The following is a 14,284-nucleotide window of genomic DNA, read 5'->3' on the forward strand; positions in this document are numbered from 1 at the left end:
TTTTCACAAGCACTACGTGACTTTTAGGTGCAATTTTGAAAAATAAATCTGTTTATTTAAGCATGAAAAAGAATTATAATAATCCTAGAATCATTTAGGTTGAAAAAGATCATCAAGCCTAAACATAATTGACAGCATTTATTTTACTTTAAATATTTGATGTGACCATTTTAAAAAATCCTTTCATTTTAGGAGATTTTATGTTCTGGAGGTTAGTGTTTTATTCAGTAAATCCTTGCAATATGCCAGACTGGAATAGATGTCAGAAAGGCTCCTTTTCTGGTCAGTGCTGTGCATACAACTAAGGATTTGTGAAAAAGATGGCATCCTCTTGAACAAGACAGTCTAAGAAACACTGATAAACTCAGTTAAATTGCTGCATGTAGAATAGAATTAACCCTGTACGTGAAGCAGTCTTCAGAGAAGACCTTTTTACAAATAACACCATTGGGTTTGCATTCACTGTTGTGGTTTTAACAATTGATGTGCATTCCATTTATGGTAACAAGCTGTGAGTTGTTTGGTGGGAGATGAGGACTTGCCAAGGTCTGTGAATTGTGGTATTCAGGTTATCTTTGTGCATATACTTGGCCTTTACCATCACAGTTCCATTCTCTTACAGCCATATGGGAAGTCTCTGACTGAAGCAGCGTGGAAGGATTAACAGAGTCCATGTTGTGTGAAATGCTTGAACGTGCAATCATATAAATATGGCTTGCTCCAAAATAATATCAATGTCCAATTAGATTACGTGCAATGATGCAAATGGTGCTATTAGTCGTGCGTGTTTTCCCTGTACTTCTCCCTTTATTGCTGTATCTTCTGAATTCTCCCTTCATTTTCTTTCAACAAAGGCAAGTATGCCATGAGGGATCTGGTCCACCGACTGCCAGGCGCTAACAACAGCAACAGCTCAGCAAGCAAGGCCATGTCTGATGACACCGTTACTGCCATTTGCTGCACTCTGCATGAAGTCATCACTAAAAACATGGAGAATGCCAAGGCCTTACGAGACGCAGGCGGCATTGAGAAACTGGTTGGCATATCTAAGAGTAAAGGAGACAAGTATGTTTTGAAAATCACCTTGCACCTTTTTAACCTCTCCAGTCGTTATTACTAGTCCTGAATGTGTTTGCCTTCTCTGTGCAATCGCAAGTTGAATTCTTTAGTTACATCAGAAATCACATGGCCAGTACGAAGGGTGACAAGAAACAGACAATGCCAATACTAAAAGTCTCCCTCTGCTTTGGTTTATTTTTGATGTGCCATCAGCAGTGCAGGGAGTGCACTCTGTGGGCATTTTAAGGAAGAGTAATTAGCTACGGTTAACCCCTACCTCCAAGCAATTGCAGAAGATCCTGATAAGCATTAGAGATCAGAGTAGTTGGATTGTGCCCTACACAAGGCATGACATGCAGGTGGAGGGGTCCTTTGAAAGGAAGTTCTGGTACTGCTCCTATTGATCTAGGAGTGAAGAATGTAAAATCACTGTCCCTCTTCACAGCACCCTTTTCCCTCACACCAGCTGGGTAGTAGATCCGTGGATTTTGACTCGTTGCTTCTGCCGTAGCCATTAGGCTGTTTGGTGAGGCAAAAAATATCTTGCCCACAACTGTGACATTTTCAGAACAGCTATGGTTTCATCTTGTCTGTTTGGCTATGTACACACTCTTCATGAAGAGTTCACTCTTTATCCTTCTTTTGCCTAAAACAGATAGCCTGGTTCTCATATTTGTCAACCTGATGAAGTATAGTGCAATGGGACTATGGCAGTTTGAAAACAAAAAGCCTTCACTCTAGTGTACAAAACCCATCAGTCCACCTACTTGGAGCTGTCATCACACAGCCTACTGCAGCATCAGAGCTCTTAAAGAGCCCCACAAAGCCAGGCCACAACCTGAAGGAAAGATTTATGCACCCTACATTTGGTATGAGAACTTATGCTCGCCTATGTGATCGGAGCATTGCCAATATAATTTAATCACATTTCTTTTCCTCTATTGTCACCCTTTTCCTTTCATACAAAATTCATTATTGAAACATTCTTCCATTCAAATTGTAAGGGATAAAAACTAGTGTGACCAAGTATGTGATTCTAGTTGTGGGAGCTCCCCATCCTCTGCCAATTAATTTATAGTTGCATTTTGTTATTATTAAATCTACCTAAGTTTTTATTTATATTTCCTGGATGAAATGTGTTGATGTTGCAAGCAGGTTCATATCCATTTCTCTTAAGCTGAATGTGTATTTCCTCAAATAATGCATTTGTCTACCTGTTCATTGTCTGGTAAAGAATACTAATACCTGTTGCGTCTGGAATTTTTGAAGTATCATGGGCAGTTTTAGGAGGATCCAAGGGCATAATTCCCTGTCTGAATATCCCTCATAACTGTGAAATACATCTATTTCTAATTGATGTAGAGCAGAGTAATTCCAAAATGTCCTTCCAAGTCATGATACGTATCCCTCCTCTCAAGTGCTTTGACCTGCACTCCCATGTTATTACTTTTACAGGTTACGCAATTCTAGAGCAAGAAAACCTGTCAACACACAATGCTGCAAATGCCCATCTTAAGTAAAAGCTCCATTTTTCAGCTTTCAGAAATGTCAGTACTATGTGCTATTGGTTTGGTTTGGTTTCTTACAGGTTCAAACAATTCATTGTTTGAAAACCAAAATTGCTTGCTGGTTGTTTGTGGAGGCTGCTGGACTGATAGAAAATTCTGACATGTTCACTTTAATACAGTAAATCACTTCTGTATGAAATCATTTTGTCCACTATGGAGCAACTGCTTCTGAATGTGCAGGATACTGAACTGGCCATGCATCCTGGTATGTATCAGTGCCAGTACTGTGAGGCTGGCCCTGATAGCCTTTGGAATATGCCCAGGGCTTGAACAGTCTCCCTGTAGGACTGCATGAGAGAACTGGTGTTCATAAGGTTGTTTATTTTGGCCAAGCCCGTATCAGCTTCACAAAGCTCCTTCCTCTCCTTAGTACTCATGGAGTGGTGGGCACAGTTATTTTCTTGGTTACTCCATGCTTACCAGCACCCTACTATTCAGCACAGCTGGAGGTATAATAAAAACAATTATACTTGAAAGAGCTTATCAAAATCCTGTTTACTCACCAATTACCCACCTACTTCTGTACTCTGGGTGAGAAATGAAATCGAAGTGGGGAAAAAGCACCAAGTAAATTACTGGGAAATCTTGTGTTAATGAATCAGTTGTGACATAACAATGCTTTACCAGCTTGCATGTCAGCCTACCAGTGATCCTTTTCAGAAGTCACGGAATGAACCAAAGCCTGGCCCCAGCCCAAAGCAGTAACTTGTGCTTGCTGCTGGTTTTCTGGTTTCTCTCTGATGTTTCAAACCATATGCCTCTACTGAGTAAAACATAAATCACCTCAATGACTGCCCTGAACGCCCATCAATCCTCACTCTGGACTTTGACCTTTGCAAGGTTTTTGAGCATTCTAGTGCTCTATATGTATTTTTGATTCTGCACAGTGTATGCTTCCTTAATGGGCTGGATTGTCTTCCTGGTCATTTTCTATTTGACCCTTCCTCACTGAGACGAATACTCTCTGATTTTTTATTTTTCTTTTGCTTTTTTTAAAATTTTATTTTTTAAATACATATTCCAGCAGGAATCTATGACACCAGATGGTTGTAAAAATAGTTTAGATCTTCTTTCAAAACTTGTCTGAAGAGAAAGACCATGTGAAGTTACATGGTTTTCAACATGACATTGTATTGCTGTCATTAAAGGATAATGGTGTGAGCAAAATCCTAGTCCACATTTGGATTCCTAATGAAATTTATCATAATTTTTTCTAATCAGTTGTATTTCAGCTTCTTGGCTCTGCATTTGAAAACCAGTGCTCATCACCTATCTAGAGTTTCTTTTGGCCACTGCTGAGAGGAGCTTAATGAGTTCTGCACACTGTCCTGAACTGGAGTTAGCAACTTGCAGAGAAAGAAATTCTGCTCTTACTCCTTGTCCTTTATGCCAAAAGTTGTAGCATGTCTTAGATGTACATAGTGCCAGCTGGGTCCTCAACAATTTTGCCAATTGCTCCTATTCCTCTTACTATGCTCTCAGCAGAAATCCCTGTGTGTACTGCGATGCACAAGTTTTGCCCCCTACTGACTGATTAGTACTATAGAAATAAGATGTACTGCCCTTGCTTAAAACACATTGGTCTCCAAGATACCAAGCAAAGATCTTATGGCATACTTGAAACACACTGTATTTGTGAGTTTAAAACCATAATGATGCATTTGAAAATTGGAATGGATGGTGTTCTTTACTGAACAGTCTCTTTCTCACTCTTTTTTTTTCTCTCTCTCCCTTTTTAATGTATGTGTGTAACAGGCATTCGCCTAAAGTGGTGAAAGCAGCATCTCAGGTCCTCAATAGTATGTGGCAGTACAGAGACCTGAGAAGTCTCTACAAGAAGGTAAGGCTTGGGTTTTTTCTAGATTTATCATCTTTTCTACTGTTATCCAAATTTGGGGGCTGAGAGACTTTAGACCAAAATATTTTTTTATGTGACTGGAAATTCACTTGGAGTTTAAAGTTTCAGATACTTGGAGTTCTTATGTTTTCTGTAATTTCTACTTTTGACATGCCCTTTGAAAATATGTGTGGTGGTGAAAAGGGGGTGTGAATTTGGTTTTTAAATAAATTCGTACAAAAGATGCTGGATCTGACAGCCTAGGAGAGTGAAATCCTCTGTTTATAGAATAAACATTTGTAATCTCTCCTACTGGAACAGTCCTTCTTACACCTCCTCACCTTTTTCTGAGGAGATTGCCAGATTTCCAGCCCTTCAGCTCCCAGATTTCCTCATGAGATTGTAAACAAGAGTATCTGAAAGAGTGGTGCTTAGGGACCAGCTACATATGGAGCTGGGCTGAAACCTGTTAGTTTTGTTTCTAATCAGTCAGCAGACAGTGACATCATGCACTTGGTTTTCAGTCTGTTGAGTCTATAGTGCCATGCCATTCCCACAGGCCTGCAACTCTCTTGAAAATAAATTGCAGTAGAATAATATAACACTGTGAAACAACATTCTATATAGCTTTAAAACATAAGTGTCTACTTAGTAAATGAAAACATTTACAGTAATTCTTGCTGGATATTTCTAAACTGAATTCCATGTGGGTGTCAGCCTGCAGATTTAGTTCTTCAAGGTCTTCTTGCTTGGAATGTCACATCTTATCTAAGTGATATTTGTATTTGAAATCTCATCAGAGAGAGCTAAAGACTTCATGTGGCATCTTCAGTTCAGGCCCTAGTTAAAGCTGAGACATAAGGATGGTGAAGTAGGGAAGATTCACAGTGTTGTGGTCTGTGTTGTATGTATTCTGCACAAGAAAATAGCTTAGTTACATGAAAGGTATGCACCAAATCTCAAGCTGGCAGAAGCTGACCCTCTGTGTGAAATGCTGTTCTTTTGCATGCCTCAGCTCTGCTTGTGTCAAGTGTGAGGAGTGAGGAAGATGATTATTGAGTCTCTCCCATTGTTCACTTCCAGTATTTTCAGTCATATTTGGCAACCCTAGGGATACCATATGCAAAGACATTCCAAGTAACAAGCTGGTCCTCAATGTCCCATTAAGAGGTGGGAACAAACATTAGCTAGAGTAGGCTTTTCTTGATCCAAGGCAGTAACACACTGGAAGTGTGCATAGCCTGACTTCTGTGTGTGTGGGTGGCTGAGCTGTTCTGCACCATAATCTCCTAGAGGTTCTTACAATATCTGGCTCATGTCCAACCTTCTGTCTGTATATATATGCTGTGATGGAAAAGCAGTTTCTGGGGTTGCTCTATGCAGGAGGTAATAATGTTTGTGCTGTGTGGCTGCTGAGTTTACTGCTACCTAAGGGACACTGTTGACTGCTGCTGTGACTGCTGGTGATGGACTTACATACTAAGCATGCTCAGGTACTAAGTACCTTGCATGCTTACAAGGGCGTTTTCTATGGCCATAAATACATACTTGTGAAATGGAAAATTGGACAGGCTAACTTTAGAGGTAGCTTTCAGGACACTCATAGCAGGCAGATCGTCTATATTATCAGGAAGAGAATTAATGTTTATATTACTTAATTCCTGCACAAAATCTTAAAATGAAGATCAGTTTCTGCTACATATTTGTTTACTAATCGCATGCCATTATATGTGCTGCTAAACCTTGTATAAATATGGTTTATTTTAATCAAAATGTTCAGATAGTTAATTTTAAATACTCCTTTTTGTTGAAATACATACAAAAATCTTTATAAAATTATAATATTTAATGAACTTGCCTGTAATAGGCTTACTCATGCTGGCTGTCTGAGTTTAACCACTGTTTGGAAGGCAATGGCAATGGTTTTATGATAAGAAAATTAGAGAAGCTTGCATTATACTAATAGTCAGTTACTTATGTAATATAAAGATACTGGACCAATGCAATCTTTGTTTTGTCCCATTAAAATATATATGTATCAGTAAAAATGAGTGAACATACAGTGTAATACGATCAGCACTTTGCCATATCTTGCACTTGTACATCTTTTTTTTGAAGTGCAGGTAAATCCCATTGCATAACAATCAGCAATTTGCTCCCATATACCGAAGTATCTATACAATTGCTTTCAAAGAATTGGCCAACAGAGACACAATTTTGTATTGTAATACAAGGAAATTGCAAGCATCCCATTATAGTTAAGTGAAAGCAGCAGCACTTATCTTCTGTTTGAGAAACAATGCAACCAAATAGCTTGAATTGTGGTATATTTTAGAGCTACATGTTCACAATAAAGTAAGAAGTTGTAAAAAGAATAGAAGTATTATTTTTTCTATTAATGGGCAAAGAAGACATTACATGTTTACTGCTGATACATTACCAGTCAGTATATTAAGTCCAAGTATGACTGGATCAGCAAAAACACTAAAACCTCTTTCATTTTTCTAATTTTGCTCAACATTGCAAGGAACATCCTACAGCCAGAAGCAGATAAACAGGTTGGGGATTGGTGTGGATGCTCTTTTTTTGTGGATGGGTAATGTCTTATGCACTGTGTTTGCAGAGCCGTGCCACAACCTGTACCCTCCACTAGCAGGTTCTGTCCAGTGTCTGGGGATTTCCAGGTCACAGCTGTGTTGTGGCTTTAGAGAGACACACAGACTCATTAAGCTGGGCTGGCATGGAAAAGACATAGAAAGTAAACAGCGTTCAGATCTGTGAGTGAGGCAATAGTGTTAGATGGTCCTCTGTAGGCTTGTGCCTGGACAGGAAAAAAACAATTTTGCTCCCCGGTGCGGTTCACTACCCTAAAACAGTCCAACAAGGAAAAGTTGTAAAATGTAAAATTTCTGGTCTTAGAACTGTAGGGAAAAAAAAAAAAAAGAAGGCTTGACAGACAAAGAGGAAGCAATTAATTTAGTCTTGAAATTAAGGAGTTGCCAGCCACCCCAAAAGTTGCAGGTCCTTCATCATGTAAGAACTCATAGGAAATACTGCTTAATTTACAAGCAATAGCTAGTACAGAAATCTAGTCTGAAAAAGTCCACCAAGAGGAAAACAATGTTCAGGTTCAGTTACATATAGGCAATGATTAAATTATTTTAGTGTGATTAATTTCTAGAAGGGAGGTGATAGCATTTTTTCATCAGTAGAGGAAATATGGTCTCCCAAAGACAGTATCGTCATTTTCAAACTTCTTTGTTTGCTACAAGCAAGACATATATTCATAAATTATCATTTATCTGTCTCTGTTTTCACGAGTCTGTTCCAAATTACTTCAAATCTGATTTTCAAACATCCTTAATGGTAGGTCAGTGGCTCAACATTTTGGAAGAACAAGGTAAAGGAGTTATCCCACAGCTTGTTCCTATGCTTCAAACTCCTGGTACACCCCTCCTCTTCAAGTGTCTTGGCAACCTATATTTTAGAGGTAGCAGGACAAATAAGTGCTGCTTACAACACCCAGAAAGAGACATCCTGCTCCATTTATGCTTTTTAAGCAAGGTGCTAGGAGCCACTTCGTCGCTTCTTTAAAAGCACTTATTTTTGATTCAGTATCTCTTTCCCCCACTCCAGTCTCTAGGGCATTCACTGGTTGAAGATTTGAGGACACGTGAGAAGGTATAGATGTGACTATAAGAGTGCAAATCTCCATTAGCTGGTAAACACTTGTCTATGTCAGTATTCAAGAAAATAACCAACTACTCTTAAATACAGATAGCTTGTTAAATTACATGAGGAAATTTGAGCAAAAGGGTTGTGCTAAGTGAGCTTAACATGAAAGAAAATTTATTAGCTAAAACAATCTTCAATTAGCATTAAATGAGTGCAGTATTAAAGAGCTGGAGGAACTGTCAGGAAGAGTATGTTTTCTATTAATTGGTTTACTTTGCCTAACAACCCAGGCTCCAAAAAAATATGTCTACTTTCTATCATTATGTTTACATTTACTCTGTCTTCCAGTGTATAAGTAGAGGTCATGATGAATTTGTAGAAAATATTTTTCTTTCCCCTTTATTGTGGTAGGTTTCTGTTCTGCACAGAATATTAGAAATGTTTGTCCCATTTGCCTACCATCTGAATAAAACCACCACCCAAAGCTGGAAACCAGGGAGGCTGTTGGGGGCAGTTGTCCTTCAATGTGTGTTGTGCCATTTACAGCAGGGATACTTTTGTGATAGGCATTTAATGGAGTCACTCTCAAGATGGCCTCATCTGTCATTGCTTGGAAAAAATACATAGAATTGCCTAAAGTCTTCAAAGCAGTTAAGGCAGTGTGGATATAGTAAAAGTCTTGCTTTTAATGTGACTTTCAAAATAATAAAAAGATGACTTTATGAGAAAGTCCTTTATGACTAAATGTTCCATGAAAATTGACAGCGTTAAACTTCAAAACCCTAGTCTCAAGGAATTTTAGAATCCAAAGTCTTTTCTTAAATAAAATGTACCTACTCACCTTTTAAAAATGTTAATTACAACGTCCTATCATGTAGACTTGGGACACATCATTTGGATTTTCTTCTGGTAAGGTTATTATTATCAGTCAGACATCCCCCAAAAGGAAGCTGGTTTAGGTTAAATTTATCTAGTGAAAAGGTCGGTGCAGAACTTAAACCCTACATTAAAGACCTAAATTCTAAATCCAGAGCTCAATAATTCCTCAAAAATAGTGGCTTGACTTGAAGGAAGTATTCATGTGTTCAGATTGTTCATGAGCATATGTACTTTGCAGTGCTGATCTTTCAGCGGGGCTTAATTTATTTCTGTACAATTGGCAAAAGCTTTTTCAGATTAATATGTCACCCTCTTAGAAAAAGGATGAATTAATTTAAGATAAACCCCCTTCTGTAATATGAAGCTAAAGTACCATTATAGAGAAGGCATTGTCTAGAGCCCATTTTTATATTAACTATGAAAATGCAAGTACCTGATTAATAAATGATTGACTGATTGATTGATTTATGGCAGTGGGCGTCCCCAAGCTTCAGTGTGACTGATGACAGAGGATTTTCACCAACCCACGACTCTGGGTCATGGCACGCTCAGCATACTCTCTCCCAGAGCCAAGAAACCCGAATCTATTCCCCAACCCAGGTATTCTGGCTATCAGCTGACCAGTCTTGAATTGTTGTGTTTCATGCATACTGAGATTTGTACCCAAAACAGCTTTACAGGAGACCTTTCAATCAAAACTAACAAAGCCTAACTGAAGAATAAGCTTTTAAGTTGCACAGTTTAATTCTCTGAACCCTGTGGGTTCTAGATGGAAAGTGTCCAAATTCACTTAGGAGAGTATGTTCAAGGAAGGTGTGCAGAGTTCAGCTCTCTTTGAGGATGACACATACCAGTGAGAAAGACAAGTGCATTACATGCAGTTCCCTGGCAGTCCTTCTAGCATTTCTCTGATCTTTTTCCTGACTGTCTGAACCTTTCAAAGAGAAGGGAGGCTGCTGATAAGCACTGTGTTGCAACAGCAGATTAAATTTATCAAGCACGTTGCTTTGTTTTCTGGCACAACGGCATTTCTTAAGAAAAAAAGCATTAGCTGTACATTTCAATAAGGGGATCCCAGGTAAACTGGCACATCTATAGAAAAATCAGCATGTCTGACTGATTAAATTCTTAAAATGCTAATTTTCAAAATCTCTTTTAAGAGTGATAATGTTTCCTTCAGACAGAATTATAGGTGATGAGAATTAGCAGAACTGTCTTTTTTTTTTTTTTGTTAGGGGCAGTCTTTAATTTGAGGTACTAAAATTCGATTTCCTTCCAAGTGCACTATTTTTTTTTTTCTTTTAGTATTTTTTTTCTTAATAAAATATTACTTTGTGGCATTACGGGAAAACCAAAATACCTTCTGCATATGCACAACATCCTAGTAAGTCCTTGGAGGGACTGTGTTTATGTCTGTGTATTATGCGTGTTATATATATATATATATTACTATACATATACAGAGATATATATATGCGCAGTCATACATATATGTCTATATATTATCTCTGACAAAATATTTAGAGGAAATTGGAATTTATATGTTTTTCATGGCCCCACAGAACACAGTAGCTATGCTATTTTTTCCTTTTTTGTTTTTTTTTGCACTAAGTTTGCCTGGAAAAGAGAAGACATCAGAGAAGATCTCATTTAAATACTCCAGACATAAATATCTTTCAAGGTTAGAGTAAATCCTTTTCATCTTCAGCTAACAGGGATATAGTTAAAGCACCTAGCATTTCATCATCTGATATATTACATTACTTTCTTTTGTTAATTAGGAACTAGGCAAAGCCCTAATTTGACTTTAAATAAAGGAAATGTGGAGAATTTCTGCTGAAGTAAAATACTCTCAAGCCTTTTTAAAGCATCTTCTGAATAATTTTAGTACAAACAGATTCTATAACCAATATAGCAAAAGAGTTATACTCTTCAAATGTATACTTTCTTTTTTTCTTTCTTAAAGAATATGTGATTTGCCTTTGTTAAGCATTTTAAATGTGGCTTGCTTATCAACTGGCAGTCTTGTATTGAATCATGAAATTGTCATTGGATTTGGTACTAGAGTAGAAAGTTGGCATTACTGATTTGTGTGTGTGTGTGCATTCTTAATTCTACATTTTATACTGAATATTACATTCTGGTGTTCATGTAAGATAGGTTTGCCTATCCCAATGCATACACAAATATGAAGAATTTCATCATTAAAGCAAAGGCATATTTTGTATTCTTGCAGGAAATAATAGGTAGTTGCTGCAGAGCAAAGAATAATATGGTAATCTTTTCACATTATTTCTTAGAGACACAAAAACCTCTTCAGTGAGCAATGATTTGATAGTCTTGAACTTCATTTTTACCTGGATGCTACTTTTTCAGCATAATTTGCACTAGGCAGCAGCATCATATACGTAAACTCACCATTTAACTTACTTCCTCTTTTGATTGCATAAACGTCCCTAGGGATTTTTTTTTAAGGAACATTCACACCTTTGGAAAGAAAATTTTAACATTTCTGGATTTTGATTGCCAATTGCGTGCTTGAATAACACCCTATTTGTCTATACAATAGGAATTTACATATCATGAGAGAAGTCATGAATCCTAAAGAGGAAATTGTGCAAATAAATTGAACTGACATATAAAGGCAAACTCTTTGGCGTATGCAGAAGTAGTCAGGAATATTCACACAGGGGAAAAGTGATGTTAAAACCACTCCTGAATTTTTAAAAATAGAGAAAAATCTTATCATTTGGCAAAACATATATTGTTTTCACCTAGCTGAACTACTATTTGAAATATTTTGGCTACTTTTTTTAAGAAGAGCAATTTCAAAAAATAACAAAATATTTCAAAATGCCAAGTCAAACTGAATGTTGTTTTCATTTCATTTAAATGCCCATAATTATCATTTCATTTGTGGTGTCAAGTGAATATGTTCTGATTTCCTCAGCTTTTTCATAATCTCTAGTAATTTTTTTGTAGTTCCTTTTAACTTTCAGTTTATTAACAATCTGAAACTACTAGAAAGATAGAAAGTGATTACTATTATAAAAATATATTTTACATGACCTAAAGAGTGTAGAAAATATTTTGCAATCCAAAATATTCATGTTCTTACCTATATCACAATGACAACACAAGGAGGAATATCAAATCACATGTTTCAGCATCAGTTGTTAGAAGATGCTCTCAAATGTTTTATCCTTCTGGATTACATAATTTGCTGTGTTAATAAATGATTAATCATTTATTTTTAAAATTTTGCATTTTACATAGTCAAAGTCTTTGTGATGCCCTCAAAAAAAATTTTATTTACTATGGCATATCACCTACCATTCCTTTAGTTATGTTTCAGTATTTATATGTTTCATATTGAAACATTTTCCATGTCTATGATCATACTGAAAATATTAATAGTAATCTAAGATAGTCTGAGCTGAATTGAAAATTCATTATCAATAATAATTTTTCATGAAAACAGACCTGCCCTTACTTGTACTATATCAATAATGAATGAGAATTTTTTTTTAATTGGCCATGATAACTGGACAAAATTAGAGCAAAACTAGTGGATTTTTTTCCAAATATTTGTGTTTCTGTTGGGCAACTTATCTGTATGTTTGGTTGTAAATGTACATACATACATGTATATGTATACACAATCAGGTTGTGTGGATGTAAAACTTAAACACAACACAGAGTAGACTTAGAAGATGCTGCCTTTAAGATGATGCCCACAATACCCGTGGGTTGGATATTATGTAAAGTTTCTTCACCCAGAGGGTGGCTGGGCACTGGAACAGGCTCCCCAGGGAAGTAGTCCCAGCACCTGCCTGACAGAGTTCAAGATGGGTTTGGACAATGCTCTCAGGATCATGGTGTGACTCTTGGGGTGGTCTTGTGCAGGAACAAGGGTTGGACTTGATGATCCTGATGGGTCCCTTCTAACTCAGGAGATTTTGTGATTCTGTAATTTGTCCAAACAAAGAAATAAACTTTAATGGTTGTAGTTGTGAGCTTAGAAAGTATCTACAACTGTAGTTGACTGTTACTTTTCCCCTGAGGGCATTAAGGGCGTGATAGTACTTCCCTCTGGCATTGAGCATTGTAGCAAACAACAATTCAACAACCAAATTTGGTAGTAATTGTTCCAGTTAATCACTGAGGAGTGCATGAAAGCTGCCACCATTCTCACCCAAAATCTGCTAGACTCCAGAGGTGCTAAACAAATGAGAAAAGCATCAAAGTTTATCCAAACAATTCTCTAGGATAAGTCATATATATGTGACACTAAAGCATCCTCAGCATAGGTGCTGGGTCTTGTGGTAAGCTCTAGCTGATTCATAAGGAAATGATGAGGTACTGTTTAGTTAAAAACCCAAGTCCACTCCAAGGTTGCTAAGTACAGATTTAGAAAAGAGAAATTTAATCTCATACTTTTGTAATGTCTGTCCCCAAAGTACTCCACCCTGTGAAATTCTCTGAAAATTTAAAATGCATCCAGGAGTCAGTATCTTTAACTTAAGCCTTCTTTCTGAAGGGAATTGTATAACTGAAGTTTCTGAAATATCCTTAGGGTAGAGCTATGAGAGGCATCCAGAATCCAGAAGGTTATACATATGTCACATCTACAGATGTTTTTTTCAAAAGTATGGTACCTCAGAATAAAATTGGATTTTAATATTTGAATAGAAAATAGAGACCTAAGAAAATTAACTACATATCTTTTGGTACTGGGAACATTTTTAGTCCATTTAAATAATGTATTAAATATTTTAAAATTAATATAAACATTAATTAATGGCAAACAACGTTTAGCTGGATTCAAATGTACAACACTGAAAAAAAATCCAGTAGTCTTTCTGAAGAAGACTTTCAAAGGTATTTTAAAGATACATGCAAAGAGAAACTATTTGTAATTGATGTCAATATTTTTTCCACAATGCATTCAAGGAATACGATTTCTACCATTCTGAACCAACTGTCATTTTTAATTAACTTGCATGCTTTATATTTGCGTATCTAGGTTCAGGCACAGATCGAAGTAAATGTGCAGTAAAGAGTATGGGTGAGAAACTCAGTTCCTCACAGCACACTTGAACAGAATTGTTGAATGGTGTTGGATGGCTGCTTATAGTTTTGCAAATTAATCAGATCAGTAGAACTTTTACTTGCAGTAATAGCACACTCATGGAGCACAGATGGGAGGGAAATCATTTACTTCCTGTGTCAATCACAGCTTTATTTCTGTGTCAGAGGTAAACAG

The 14,284-nt window shown here is 36.9% G+C and overlaps 1 protein-coding gene across 1 annotated transcript in view; it reads left to right on the forward strand.

Moving 5' to 3' along the window:
* Window positions 1–14,284, forward strand: part of CTNND2 (catenin delta 2) — a 667,983-nt gene that overhangs the window by 627,684 nt on the left and 26,015 nt on the right. Inside the window, 2 exon segments of the mRNA XM_033064576.2 lie at window positions 855–1,065; window positions 4,383–4,467. Coding sequence (XP_032920467.1) covers window positions 855–1,065; window positions 4,383–4,467 — 296 coding nt within the window.

The sequence above is a fragment of the Catharus ustulatus genome, chromosome 1 (genome assembly GCF_009819885.2).
Source record: "Catharus ustulatus isolate bCatUst1 chromosome 1, bCatUst1.pri.v2, whole genome shotgun sequence".
In the NCBI taxonomy this organism is placed as follows: domain Eukaryota; kingdom Metazoa; phylum Chordata; class Aves; order Passeriformes; family Turdidae; genus Catharus; species Catharus ustulatus.